Source organism: Pelecanus crispus, chromosome 6 (assembly GCF_030463565.1).
Source record: "Pelecanus crispus isolate bPelCri1 chromosome 6, bPelCri1.pri, whole genome shotgun sequence".
NCBI lineage: Eukaryota > Metazoa > Chordata > Aves > Pelecaniformes > Pelecanidae > Pelecanus > Pelecanus crispus.
In genome coordinates, this window is record NC_134648.1 from 27,513,043 (window position 1) to 27,527,846 (window position 14,804).

The 14,804-nt window shown below is 45.5% G+C and overlaps 1 protein-coding gene across 5 annotated transcripts in view; it reads left to right on the forward strand.

Annotated features, from left to right (window-relative positions):
- Window positions 1-14,804, forward strand: part of ALKBH3 (alkB homolog 3, alpha-ketoglutarate dependent dioxygenase) — a 117,860-nt gene that overhangs the window by 19,764 nt on the left and 83,292 nt on the right. For 2 of the 5 annotated variants that reach the window (XM_075713243.1, XM_075713245.1), the window contains exons 8-9: window positions 293-391; window positions 921-3,429. In XM_075713243.1, coding sequence (XP_075569358.1) covers window positions 293-391; window positions 921-1,013 — 192 coding nt within the window. In that variant the 3' untranslated portion in view covers window positions 1,014-3,429. Of the gene's footprint in view, window positions 1-292; window positions 392-920; window positions 3,430-6,334; window positions 6,476-10,937; window positions 11,017-14,804 lie in introns of those variants that run through there. The other 3 variants (XR_012831149.1, XR_012831150.1, XR_012831151.1) reach the window with 3 other exon arrangements.

Sequence of the window (14,804 nt, forward strand, 5' to 3'; positions counted from 1 at the left end):
TTTCCAAAAGGTTCGCAGCCCAGCTCCAGAATTTTGCACTAGATGTAGGAACTGGTTGTTGAACTTTACCTGTGTTGTACAGTGAGACGCAATGGCTTCTTTCATCCTTAAAATGCTCGGCTTGTGAACTCTTTATGAAATATGGTAACGGAGAGGTTTAGTTAGACTTCTTGATCTTCTGAGAGCTTCCTTTCCTCCTCTCCCCTCCCAGCTTTTTAAGCTCTGCTGTAGAGGACTGGCTTTTTACCAAATACACATGCCTGCTTCTTCAGTGGCTAATGTGTCTTTTTAGGAAGAGAATGGAGACTATACTTACGTAGAAAGACTAAGAATCCCACTTGATCATGGGACTCTGCTGATGATGGAAGGAGCTACCCAGGAGGATTGGCAGGTAAGAACTCCTCGACACCATTTGTGTGCTTTACTTGCAATTCAGTTTCTAAATATGTGTGTGGCACTCCCATAAAGGTATTGGACAGTGACACAACTGTTTCCCAGCATTGGGAAATCCCAATTAATATTGCTTTCTGCCTCAGAATTTCAAAGTACCCACAGAAACAATGGGTTTCCTTTCAACTGCTAAGTGATGTGATAGGAACTGGCTCAGATGTTGCAGCATTAAAGTTCAGCAAGGAAGGTTGCAGCCTGCAGCTGAAAGAGCAAAATCAATTTAGGAACTTAGAATATAAAAAAGTTGCAACTTAATTTAACAAGTCTGCAGCAATCTACAAAGACCTTTGGTTTTCAGTGGCCCTGAGCAGTCAGAACATTTCTACCTAAATGTTTAGAATTGTTAATAAAAAGCCATCACAGGAAATTAGATTTTTTTACATTGTTTGATTACCTGTATTTTCAATAGACAAGCTCATGCCTTTTTTTTTTTTTTTTTTTTTTCCTCCTTTCCCTAATGCCATTTACAGCATCGAGTGCCTAAGGAATATCATTCTAGAGATGCACGGATAAACTTGACCTTTAGGATCATTTATCCAGAACCTGATGGAGTTTGGAAATGAACAGGCACTTTGAGCATTGTTGGATATAAACCCACAGCAGATCGAGAGCTTCAGATTGCTGCAGATTTAAAGGAGGCCTTACAGGAACGGAGTTCTGTGAAATATCTGATGGGGAAAAGAATCGATGCTATGAAGTTCTTTGACAATCAGAAGCTGCCTTTGTTATGTGGACAGTGCTCTTTTGTTTTCAGAAATGGTATGCTATTAGATGATACTAAATCACAGGCTTTAAGTTGGTGAAAAAACAATGATCATTCTTAGAAACACAAAGCACATGAAAGATCTGAGAGGTACCGACTGGAGCAGAAAGATTCAGTGAGCGATTATTTTTGCACGTTCTCTTGTCTCCCCTTTTCCCCCAAGTAGTGATCTATGTTCTAAGTAATGACAAGACAGGATTCTTTTATGTAAAGCCAGCTGTATGTGTGCTGTGTGTACAGAAACAAGAAAGCTGCACTTCGTAGTGATCTCTGAGTATTACTCTCTTCACCAAGGGGTAGTGCGTTACTTTTTATTTGTAGGTAGCAAAGTCTTTTCCAATGAAGAAATCGGTTTCATTATTTATATAACTACTTGAATTAGACTAGTGTGTAGTAGAACAGAGGGTCAAGGCTCCCTTCTCCTGTGCACTCTGTGGTCAGCCTTTATCCTAGCTGTTTATCCATGTAGACAAGACAGGCAAAGGCAAGCAACAGAGACACCTTAGCCACGAGCCTCATCAGCCAGCTCGAAGCTGCCCATTGCTTGAGTATTAAGAGTCCTCCATCCCTGCTTGCTTAAAACTATTACCTCTGTCACAGGCAGGAAAATAGACACAAAGAGATGAAAAACATTGCTTTCAGAATTTGCTAATAAATTCTTAGTTTCTTTTTTGCGTTTCTTTTTAGCACAACTAAGTTGTGGCTTCCAGTGATTTCAGGTGGGACAGGAAGTGTCAGCATCTCTAAAAATCAGGCTTGTGCTGCCAGATTTGATACCCAGAAGAATTGGTCCAAAGATTTGGACCCAAATTATTATAATCACAATGTAAGTCAGTTGCAAAGCTACATTAGATAGAGTGTAGTAGCACCGGGTGCAGCGCTCACTCTGGTGCTACTGCTCCTAGGTCAATGCATGTTGCATTAAATAATATTACTTGGAGGGTTATCTCTTGAATCTCTGCTGTTACAGAGAAGCAGTCAGCAGCTCAGACCTGATTCTAGGTTGACTTGCTGAATTCTTCAAGTTTGCCTGCCCTAGGTACGTCTCGCCTGTCAGTAGGAGCCAGTGAGCTGATGACTGCTGTCTGGTGGTGAAGTCAGGTATGCTGCCTATGGGATTAAGTTCTCACTGCAGCTAAATGGCATCCAGCGTACTGGATGAAAACATAGGTTTGGTATGTCTTCACTTTCTGCCTGAAGTAAGATCTAAGCATGGGTAAATACGCCTTGTAACACGTTAACGTTGTTAAGCAAGCTAGTGTCCCTCTTCAATGCAAGAATAAGTTGGTGTTTAGAAAATGTATCTCTTTTCTTAGCCAGCATTTGCTGTAGTTTAAAATTCCTATTTGATGAGAGCAGTCCAGTTATTAATACTCAATTATGGCTATGTTTTAATGTTATTGATGACCTAAAGGACAGACTGTTCAGCCATTTCAATCCCTGTGCTCTGAAATTGGGCAGAATAATTTTCTTTGTGTATCAGACAACTCTAGAAGCAGCTTCTCTACCTAAAGCACCATACAGCTTTTGAAATAGTTTATTCTTCTAAAAGGAATGAATGTTATTAGAAAACTTACTTTGTTATCTAATAATGTCTTCACTTTCGTTCCAGTTTGTATAGAAATACGGGTTTTGAGTATATTTAATGTTAATTCCTTGCGTTTGAATCTAAGATCTGGGCTCTGTGATGTATCTCCTGAGAATTGGGGTTGAAGGAGGCAGACACTTACTTTCACATTGACTTTCCTTGGGTAACTGGAGCTTTGTGCACATCCCTCTATGCGTGCCCAGGTTTGGCAGTCCTGACAGTGGTTTTCCTTAACCAAGGGGCAGTGCTAATTTCTCCGGGTATTCTGACAAGGCAACATGTTAGCCTTTATCAGTTTATATGAGTTACATTTATTTACACTGTGTTAAGAGCAGTCATGCTGCAAGAGAGAGTAGGAGATGGGGACTAGAGGGAAACTTTAAACCCCCAAACCTCAAGGCTATGGAAACTGCAACTCATTTGAATTCAATGAAGCTATGACACATGGTAGGGCCCTGGAGACTGATACTGTTGCAGAAGAACAGTTTCTCACTTACTTTTGCAGTTTCAATTTGTAATGTTAGCAAATTGTGTTTTAGTTTCTTTACTTCCTTTGATCTGGGAGAAGAGCAAGATTTCCTCACCAACAATAAAATTATTTATAAGAGAAATGCTGTATCCCACAGAGCTGTCTTGGGCTGATACCCTTTTGTTGCTGGTGTCTACTATGTTCTGCTCGCTCTCGTGTGTCGACTGTGCTGCTGCTTATATCCAAATCTGGTGGACAGTGGAGAGAAGGCACATGGCATCGTTCCTCCCCCTGTCCTGAGTGCCCTGGCTGCAAGGGGAGCAGTTGGCGTAGAGGTCAAGTTTCTTTGTCAGCTGGGAACTTGTGGGTCCTTCCTTCCTCCCCCCACCTTCTCCCAAAAAAGTCACCTAGTCAGGTGGCAGTGGATTGCAACCTCCTGCCTGCTGGGACAGCAGGAAATGGCTTAGAGCAGAGGAGATTCCAGCCCACATCTCCTCAGGAGAGCTCTCTGCAGGGACATTTTTCCTGTAGGTAGAAAATTGTTCCGAATGTTCCAAGCACTCTTACAGTTCTCAAGATGGATGTGCACAAAAGTGAGATTTAAGAAGTCTTGAGCCTGGTGGTGTTCTGGTGGAACCCTAAGATTTTTCACTAGAGACCAGGGCAACTTGAAAATTTTTTAGTGCTGATATTCAGCTGTTTCTGCTGTTGGAGTCAATTCTGCAGAGGGTAATGTATTTAGAATGGTAAATATATAGTTAGGTTCCATTCTTTAAGTTAAAGATAGCTGGAGGAACCTTTCCCCTAGTTATATGTATTTGAAAACAATATTTCTAAAAATGCTACCCAAAAGATTTCTTTTTCAGTTACAAGACTTTCTTCCTTCCCAGGGCTTTTTTGACAGTACAATATTCCCAGCCCTCAGCTTTCTGAAAAAAGGTTTAAACTCAGAATTCATTACATTAATTTAAAGTAAAATATACTGTTTATCTGAAAACAAAGGTTTATACATACCCAAAGGATTTGGGGTGGATGGGGGTTGTCTGGGGGGTTTGGTTTTGCCGTTATCACCAATCTAAGCATGGAGTAGTCTGTCCACAGGAGGTGGTAGAGCAGACGCCAAGAGCTGCTTTGCCTACAGAGCACTTTTGAATTTTATTTTTTATATTCCCTGTATTCTTCCTGTGTCTCCCAAACTGCTTCTTGCAGCCTTTTCCTTTCTCCGTCTCACTCCCATTGTCATTTTTTCATATTTATCTCTAGTTACCTCTCATATGCTCCCTGCTGCAGGTGTGATGATATTTTTTTATGTAGAAGATATAAACTGTGGGTTTACTTTTTTCCTGTTTCTTCATTCAGAAATGCTATTTTTCAGCAATGCGTGTCTCTTCTAAGGAAAGCTGAAAAACTGCATTCCGTAAAACTCTTCATTGTCTGCGGCTTTCAAGCAGATTGAGTCTTCTGGCTACCCCAGTTAAGATTCCCTTTTCCACAATAGCCATCACCTTTTCTGAAATCTAGTGGCCCTCAGGCTTGATGATAAGGGGCAGATGGATGGAAGCTGTCAGTGGTAAGGTTGGATAGTGGCCTGCCACCCCACGGGAACGTGCAGGATGGAGCTGTTCTGAAAAAGGGCAGCTGGTTCTATCAAGAACCATTCATTTATTTAACACCTATATAAATGATAAAATTATTAATTAACCATACTGGTGTCAGGAATCGCTCTGTCTCCATGCTACTTGCAATAATAATTTTATCGCAGAATACTTGAATATTCGAGCACAAACTCTTCATGAGGTTAGAGTATATCTGATTGAATGCTACGCTGCTGGGCTACACCAGGTTGGTCTGAGTACATGCCATTTAAAATCAATAGCAAAGTTCCATTATTTCTCTGCTGTATTTCTTTTTTTTTTTTTTTTTCTTTTAGGGGGAAAAAAAAAAAAAACAACCCTCTTTAGGATTTTCAGTTTTGATTAGCTTTAAAGCTGTAGATAATTTTATTCCTCTTGTGTCAGATTAATTCTAGCTGTATATTTTCCACTTGTCATGACTGATGGGCTTAGTATAGCTACATATAGTAATTTATAGCTACAGTGGTAATGTAGAAGGAGTTGGGGTGCCAGGAAGGGGTTAAGAGACCAGAATTTTTATACGATAGTATTGGCAAAGTACAGAAGACTGTTCTCCTGGGGTTTGGGATAGCAGAGTTATGTATGATGGGTGCTGCGAATCCATAATGCCTCCTCCTCAAGTGCTGCTACTATTGACTTAGCTAAAAAGCATTTAACACCCACTTTGCCTTTTCTGGTCATAAACCTTTTCAGAGTGGATATGAAATCTGCCTCGCTATGTTTTGTTTTCAAAGTGCTGCTTTTCCATCCTTGAGGTTTCCATAGCAACCTGGGCCATTTGTTTAAATTGGAGCTCACTGGCCTGTCCTCCCTGCACCTCGCTTCTGCTGAGATCTTGCAGGTATCCTCTCCTCTTCTTGGCACGCCTGAGGGTGACTTGCAAGGGCTATATAGGGGCTCAGCAGCGGCTGGCTATAAGAGCGCTGGCCCTTCCCAGAAGGCCTTTCACTCAGCAAGATGACAGATGGCTTTTTTCTCCCCTGTTGCCCTGTTTGATTTACCTCATTCTTCATCTGTGTAATGTTCAGTACGCCTTTGTGAAGTTACTACAAGCTCCCCTGAAGAACAGGTTAGCTGGCAGGTCTTTGGCAGCTCACACTGGGGAAGGCACGTCTTGGGAGAGCTAGGAGGCCTTGTTTTAAGTAAAGAAAGTGGGGACCATACTGAAGAATTTTAGTCAGAATAAGGAGCAAGGAGGTCTGTCGCACGGCCTTCATCGTTTGGTTTAGGTTCCCCAATGTTCTGATCACTCAGGAGGTTTTTCTGGCTAAGCAAGACTTAGAGCAGAGTCTTCACATCACCGGGGATCATCCAGACAGGCAGTGCTCACTGGATCCAGAATGATGCTCAACCGAAAGTTGTTTCTGCCTATTGCTGCGTGTGCAGCTGCTTTGCTGTTCACGTGAAGGTGTTGTTTACTCTCTCCCTAGTCCCATGGTGGAGACACCACATAGACCCGCACTGAAGAGTGGGTTGACGTTACAGCTGATCTCCGAGTTACCTCTGCTAGTCCTGGGCATGTGTTTCCAGCGATGCCCTTGCACCAGGGCAGGCTGCCGTGCAACGCTGCAGTGGCTGACCTTGGGAGGTAAGCTGGCCGAGCATGATCCCTTAAAGCAGAAAAGAGCAGAAAACAGGCCACTGGGCAGAAGCCACAGGCTAGAAAGAGACCCGGCGTTGCACAGGACGGGAGAGTCGTGGCTGTGACTTGTCGCTGGCCATCGGGTCCTCGTCATCGTTAGGGAGGGCTGTGGGAGGACTTCTTGCCCTGAAGAGCTTATGACTCAGAGAGCAAAAGATGAAGCAGGAGTGAACAGAGACATGACTTGCCAGAGGGCATACTGGCCTAGACATACCACCCGCAATCCCAGTTTGGTGCCTGGCTTGTTAGGCTGCAGAGCTTACATGGTTCCCAGTACCCTGCCTCCCCACATCCTGCTTTTTGGAGGCAGGTCTGTGCTGGGTTTCTGCACTGTGCCAAGGAGGAGACAGCCTGCCCGACCAGCACAGCATGCCTTTAGCTTGAAATAGCTGGGGGTGGGGGGCTGGGAAAGGAGGGGGGCCATAAGACGCAAGATCCCTGATTATTTGGGAGGAGTAAGTGGGAGTGATGGAAGAGGGATTTAAAATTGCCCGGTGGTGGTGTTTTCTGTCGGGAAGCGGTGGGCGGCTGCAGGCTCCCTGGGTTACAGGGCAGGATGTGGCACCGGTACCTGCCTGCCCGCCCCAGCACAGGGGCAGGGAGGTGACGGGCACATCAGTAGGAAAGTTTCTGACAAACTGCGCGTAAGGCAAAATTTGCCAGTATCTCTGCTTCCCCAGCGGCGATGAAGCCTTCACAGCTTGCGCGGGAGAAGAGATGGCTTCCCTGGGATAGGCTGACAAGCCAGCATGAAGAAATCCTCCCAGGCCTGAGAGCAAGGAGAGCGGTGGAGCGAGGCACTGTGTGCCGGCCGCAGGACACAGCACACAGCATCTTGGGGCTGCAGCAGCCACAGGTAGAATAAAATGGCCCGAGCGTTGGCTGCTTCTCTGTGACAGCTCTGTATTTTGCACTGATCAGTCTTTTCTTTGGTCACCTCATCAGTTAACTCCTGGCTTCACTTCCCTTGCAGAGACCAAAGTGGCTCAATTTTATCTTAGAAAAGCTTCTTCCCGGTGTTACAAAGACTATTCCTCAGCTTTGGGTGCTGTGGGCTTTCATCTGACAGAGATGGGGTTATGCTTTTTTTTCTTTCTGCTTGTCAGCGTTAGTGCCTCCTTAAGGCAGGGCTTTGGTTGCTGGAACGAGTGTCACTCACCTATTTACTGACGTGGTTGTAGAATTTTTGTCTGAAGTCCCCAAAAAGGTTTAGAGACTGAGTAAAAAACAGTCTGCAGGATTTGGCTACTTGAAGTCTGATAGTTCATCGTCAAGAAACTTCTGTTTTAATCTCTAGACTACAGTTGATTTCTTTCTTGATTACTTACAAATAGGCTTAAAAAGAGAGGAAAAAAGGAAATTTATTCTGCTGAAATACTTGGATGCTCTGCAGTGTTTTTAGCTGCAGAAGACAGCGGAAGATAAAATCCTTCAGAAGCTCTACAATCCTATTTGTGGCACTGACTTAAGATTTTTAATCTTGACTCACAAAAGAAGGGTTTCCCTTCTGCCCAACCTCCAAAGCAGCCAGAGCCTTTGTGGGCGTGCTGTCTACTGGTCAGTCCTCCCTTGCTAGTTTTGAGGTTCATGGTCAGCTTTGTCCAAATCTGAGAGAGGGTAGGAAAAGTCTCAGAAATAATTCAATTTCTTCAGCTCGTGCAAAAATCAGCAGTTGCGTACAGGAGAGAAACCAAGATGAGCGTCCTGTGCTTAGACAGCTATGTGTTAACGCTGGGCCGCCCCGACGAGGAGCGGGGGAATCCTCCTCTCCTTGCTCCCTTGCCAACAGCATTTCTGCTCCTGCAGCGGACACGTCGCCTGGGAGGCAGCAGAGCCCCTGTGACCCCAGCACCGCCCTGGCCACCAGCTTGGCACGGACCGTGTGGAGGGACAGAAACTCCTGGGATTCATCAGCAAAGTCCTCCCCTGCACATGCAAAGATACTTTTTTCCTCCAAAACTTTTTCTTTAATTTATTATTTTGTGGGGGAAAAGCATTTTTTCAAGCTTTTCAACCTGAGACTGGATGTGTTTTATTAATTGCAAAGGGTATTATTGAAATAGAAATCCTAATTTCTGCGCTGCTTAATTGATAGGATCAAAGTAACAACTAGACATAGTAGTACCTCAACAGTTAAAGCTGTGGAAGGTTAGAGGTTAATTTTGTTCCAAGTGGCAGCAACTTTTACCAGCAGGAATATTCAAAGTAGTCCATCTCTTAATTTGTTAATAGTACAGTTTCATTCTTCAAACAGCTGAGTTTTCTGCAATCACTGGTCTCCAGTTGTCTAAACCGCATTCTTACCTTGTATCCTCATAGCACCATGTCCTGATACGTCAGTAACAGTGCCGGGAAAAGCTGGCATCCCTTCTGACGCCCACCAGGCCAAACAAGGGAAATTTAATGTAGCAGTTTCAATCAGGGAACATTTTTCAGCTCTCTTTGAAAGCAATGAGTTTTATTACTGCATTTATTGTTAGTGGTGTGATGACAGCCAAATGCTGTTATCCTGTGACATCCTACTGAAACACTGACTTCTCACTTCAGCTATCACTTTACAATTAAACCAATTCAATACAGAGAATAAAATAATACCTTTCTGTGAGGAGCATTAATACATTCAAACATTTTAGTCAGTATGTTGTCCTAGTGGCAGCGGGCAGAAGCTTTATGGGATTTATTGCAGCTCATAAAAAGTCAGGCAAGACTGAAAGTAAGGTATTTGAGGGGATAGGAGCTTTGAATACCCATGCTTTGTATTAACCATGCTGTATCAGGACCTCCTCACAAAAGTTAACGAGTGCTTGTCACAACCTACAGTGATGCTGTGGGTACATCCTCGCCTTGCAGCGCTGGCTGCTGCGCTTGAAGGAAATGGACCCGCTCCCAGATCTCAACAAGCTGGCAGGGAGAAGTGAGGTTTGAAGAGGGCTAAATGCCGTGTACCCTGTAACAGGCAGCATGCCGTACGGCCCCTGCTGGGTTTTCCATCCTAGTCATCGACCCCAGACTCTGTCCCCTGCTCTTGTTACTCCAGCCTTGACCATTGACAGTTCTGCTCTTGACCGGCCTGCATGGCCCCGCTGTTCCTCATGTTCCTTCCTGTCTTGACCTTCACTGCACTCCTGCCTTCGGCTGGCTCCTCTGCGTCTGGGGGTTCCTCCTTTCAACTCATCCTTCCTACCAAACCTGACTTGGATCTTTATGGTCTTCATTTTAAAGTGGCCCAAGCCTGACCTGACTGCCCTTGGCCAAGTTACAACAGCACTCTTCTCACACGCCTCGCTGGGAAGCTGAAACGTGGGTCTCGGTGGCTTATGTCACAGTGAAAATCCATGGCAGGATTACTGCTCCAGCGTCCTAGGCCTGTGACCACACCCCTGAAATGATTCGGCATTGCATTGATTTATATTTTATACATATATGTGTAGATTATATAGTTAACGGAAGTAACAATGCTCAGACTTTGTATGGCTAACGCTGCGTAGTGGAATACCTTGTCTTGCAGGTCAGTTCCCAGCTAGTGAGAGGCACCAGCTGGGGTGGTGAACACCACCCTGTCCCCGTGCTGGTAAGCACTGCTGGGCTGGTGGGCTTGGGTGCATGTGGGTGTTGCTAAAACCGTAGTGGCTGTGACTGAGGAAGAGGGAGCAGGAGACACAGCTGGAGGACAGGGAAGAGGAGGAGACAGGTTTCAGGGATGGGCTGAGGAAGGGAGGACCGTGCTGTGAAGCTAGCTGTAAAAAGAAAAAGTTGGAGTCACCAACTTAGCTGAATTTCATTTTTAAACAGACTTATTACTTTAGGTTGACTTAGAGACAAATGCTTCGGCTAAAATGGCCAAGTCTGTCTGTTGAGACAAACTTTTTCCTCTTGAAAAGTTATTTTGCCTAGAGAAGTATCTTAAAACCTCAGTATGTGGCAAGGCGGCACCATTTCTGTGGCAGATTGCCTGGGGAGATGTAAAAATCCTTCCACGCACGTACAACTCGTGCATCAAACACATCCAGTTCGAGGCATCCCTCAGAGAACTTGTCCATCCTAGCAACTCCCTGGTATGTTGGCAAGAGCTTCCTTGTGGAAAGGTCTTGTAGAAACAATTCTTCATAAGCTGCCTGCAAACACCTCAGCAGAGACCTGAGCCTCCTGGTGCTGCTCACTGGTGCCTTGCTGAACATATCTGCTCTCCAAGATATGGGAAGTGCCATAGGGGTAGGGGAGTTTCCTCGCACCTTATTGCCTGAAGCTTCCGCCCTGTCTCACACTGCAGGGCATAAAATCGCAGTGCTCAGGGTGTGAAGGAGAGCCCCGGTCTGTGGGAGGCTGGAGTCAGGGTGTGCTGCAGAACAAGCCTGATCTTCCCTTGCCTACCAAGATTTCCAATCCTGCAGCTAAATCCCTCCGGAGACCTGCCCTGCTGCAGAGGAGAGAAGTGCTTATCCCTCACCTGCGCTGCTGGCTGCCACCAAGTGCTGCCAGGTAGGATGCCCCTCGCCGTGGCCCAGGAGGGAACGTGAGGCATCTGTCTTTAGGAAAATATTTCAAGGAACATGTCAAGCATTTAAAACACTGGCTGTGTGTTGCTCTGTTGGCTGCCCAACTGTGAGTGTGTGGGTGTGTGATCCTTACTGTAGGGTTACCCTCAGGCAGTCTGCTGCTGGGGCTGGCTTTTTTATTATTTTTTATCTTTTAAAAAAGGAAAAAAATGTTAAAAGGCTGCTGAAGTCCCGGCTAGAAAAGTAGAAAGGAAGATAAAGGATATCCAACCAAATACATAAGGAAAGGGATAGGGCAGCCTTGAGTGTATAGCCCTTGCAAGTAATTAGTCAGACAATTCCCTGGTGTAAATGCATTCGCATGTGCGTGAGAGAGGCTTGGCTGCCAAGTTAAGCTGCACTTGGCGGCGCTGCTATTTTGTTACGATAGTTTAAAAAGTACCAACAGTTTGCTTTTTTCCAGGCAGCAGACTCAGAGTGGGTTTCAGTTGGGCCTTGTTGGTAACTTAGGTTATCTAACTCAGGTTCCCCCGTCAGAAAGGTACAATTTCAAGTTCAAATCAAATGCGTGTGTGCGTGCAGAGAAAGAGATGAGAAGACTTACTTTCTGCTTTCAGAAATAGCTTGTATCAATTGCCCGTTTTATTTTGTCCTTTCCTATTTGTAAGCTGGTATCTGTTAGGTTGCATTTAGCTGAGTGTTTTTGCTATTATTTTAAAAACGGTTGTTTCAGGATGAGAACTGTACTGGAGAAGGAACTGCGACTCCTTCCCACTTCCTCATGGAAATTAATTCACGGAGCAGAATGCTGAGGAGATGATGAGCACGACGAGGCGCTGTGTTGTGGCTGCCAGAGTACAAAGTGTGACGGGAAATGCTGCCTGGCGGGACAGCAAGAGGCAGGTTTTATTCTAGAGCATGTTTTGAGAGGAGATTTGAAACCCACCTGCTGGGGATGGGTTGAAGGCATCCTGCTGGGAAGCAGCTTATCCCACTGGGAAGCAGCTTATCCTGCTGACTCGGGAGGGAGGCCCCGTCAACTCCAGCGACAGGGTTACAGCAGCGCTCCATTTTGGGGCACAAACCACAGTACTCAGGGTATCCGCACTGGAATTGCCTAACTACAGGTGGTTTCTGTGGAAGCCCTGGCCTTTGAAAAGTTTCTTTTTCTCCAGAAAGAGGTGGATTTCTCTCCCCCCACCACCTCCCAGTTGCTCCCTTCTTACTCTTTCCTTCCCTTTGGTGGCATTCAGTCTGATAGCCAGCAAGGGGAATAATAATTAATAGGCTATGTGTGTATTTCCTATAATCGCATTGTTAAATGAGTGACCTGATGACATAAACTAATTTCCATGGTGCTGTTTCAGCAGCGTTAGCTGTTTCTCCTCCTATGAAACTGGCATTTTAACTTCCCAAGGCCCCACAGCTGTTGAGTGGATATTTTATGTAAAATACGCAGCATTTGAAACGTTCCCAGCCCCAGGGAAAGGTCCCCTCCAGCGCCTGTGCAGTGCCCTGGCGTAACAACGTGACTTCAGCCCTGTACTATGCAGGAAAGAAATCCACTCTGATGATCCATGTGGCAGAGAGTTTCTGTAATCTATACCATGAGGTCACATTTCAATACTGGGAGCAACCGAGATAAGTCATGATTTAAACCACTGGAGTAAATATAGTTTTTACATTAGCGCATTGCAGACCTAACTTGGGGGATTATGTCACAGGATATTTTTTCTGAATTGTCTCAAAATCTTAAGGCCTCCCAGTTATTACCATGGTGATGTTGCTCCAACTCAGCATTGAGATTTCCCAGAGCATTTTATAATCAGAATTGTGAGGGAATTCAATGGTCACTCTACCTGAGGCAAAACCAGTTTCCCCCATAGTGAACTTTCTGTATGAAACCAGATGGGCAGTTTGGACTGGGGATGTGTGTGTTGAATTTCAGATACCAAGTCAACCGGCCTTTTTCTTGCAGCGCCTTGGATACTCTTATGTTAAGGCTGTTGCTACAGCAGATTAAATTTACCTTGCTTCATATGAATGTGAGATGCTTTTCTCCACTGCCAGAAGAAGGCTCCTATGTCAAACCACAGCTTGCTGCTGCAGGATAGACAAGCTCAGCCCCAGGAGCCCAAACTGTTCTGCAGACTCGTCTTCTTGGAGGGCTGTGTTGGGGAAACACAGTTCGGCCCTCGCCGTGCTGCAGAACCAAGTTGTCAGGAATAAAAACTGTTGTAAATGGGGCTCTGGGACAGGGAGTCATCATCCTGCATTAAGGGCTTTATGGGCTAAATTTAGCCATTAAAATCAACAGTAAAAAACACAGCCTTCTCCAAGCTGGAATGATTCAATTTGACCAAACAGAAAATTGTTCCCTTATTAAGCTAATGGTATCTCCCAGTAAAAAGGCTTCAAACTGAACCTTGCCCTAAAGCTGCCCTGGGGACCCAAGGAGCCAAAAGATCGCAGCCAGGTGCTTCATAAAGCCAAGGCTCTTAACATTTCTTTTACGCTGGCAAGAGGCAAAGCAGCCAGCCTTCTGGAAACACGCTAGCAAGTGCCTCCAGTCCCCTCTCTCCCAAAGCTGTATTCTTGTTATGTTTTATCCCATTTGAGACAGGGCTGTAATTACAGCGGTTTGTTTCCAGTGCAGGTCCTGAAACATCGCCACTGCTGAGGCAGTTTGAAAGGAGGAAGGACTGGTCCCGAGTCTTACGCAAAGACGAAGTTGAGATTTTCTGATGGTGAACTCGTAAAAACAAGGCCCTTTCTGTATGCTAGACTACGGCACAGGACACGTGTGCTGGATGTAAGCTGTTTTTTCTCAGGGCGCTTGTCTACCTCTGCACAAAGAACGTGTTTTACGGCAAAATGCAACAAACTCAAGCTAGCTGCAGATGTGCCAGCTTGGGCACAAGGACCCAGGGCTGCTTGGGGTAAGCACACATCTCTCTGTGGGCTAATTTACCGGCTGGTGCTGGAGGTGCCCCGGGGCACCTCTGCAGTGCGTGGCCGCGCCACGTGTGCACACCGAGCACAGGGGTGCTGACTGCCACGCAAACCTTGGGTCCCTGAGTGCGCCGTCCCTGTCCCCTCGCCAGCACAGCCCAGGATTCCTGATGCCGTTGCTAAGCCTCTGCTTCCTTCCCAATTCCTAACCAAGCTTCAAAAATATCCTCGAGTGGGTGAAGCTATACTGGAGAATGTCTTTATGGGAATAGTCTAACATTAGCCCTGAAGAGGGGACAGACTAACCATTTCAGGCTCTTCCTCCCGCTCGCTTTTCTACTCTGCTTTTCCTTCTAGCTCCTATTCCTATCGTATGTTTTTTCTTACGCTGTCGGGTTTTTCCATCACTGAGACTCCTTGGCACGCACAGCTTTAAAGCGTGGTGTCCCAGCCGTCACTAATTTGCAAGCTTTTCTTTCAGCTCAGTAATACTTGTATGCCATTTTGTGTCCGAGGATCCAATTCTGCGTCATACCAAAGAAGTATTAGAGAGCCCACAGGGGAGCGGAAAATTTTAGGATCCCTTCTAAAAGTAAAAAGAACGGAGTCACACTGAAGCAGGTGTTCAAACTACGTGAGAGGTGGCAGAATTGGGAACGAGATCCCAGTGTCTTGAGTCCTGCTGAACCCTCTGTTGCCGACGGTTTCCTGTCGGGCCCGTCCCCTGTGATCTCGGTAGTGTGCATCTGGGTCACCGTAGCGTTTAGGGTATTCGGATTTGGGCTTGCCTCGCGCTTTCCTTTAAGCATG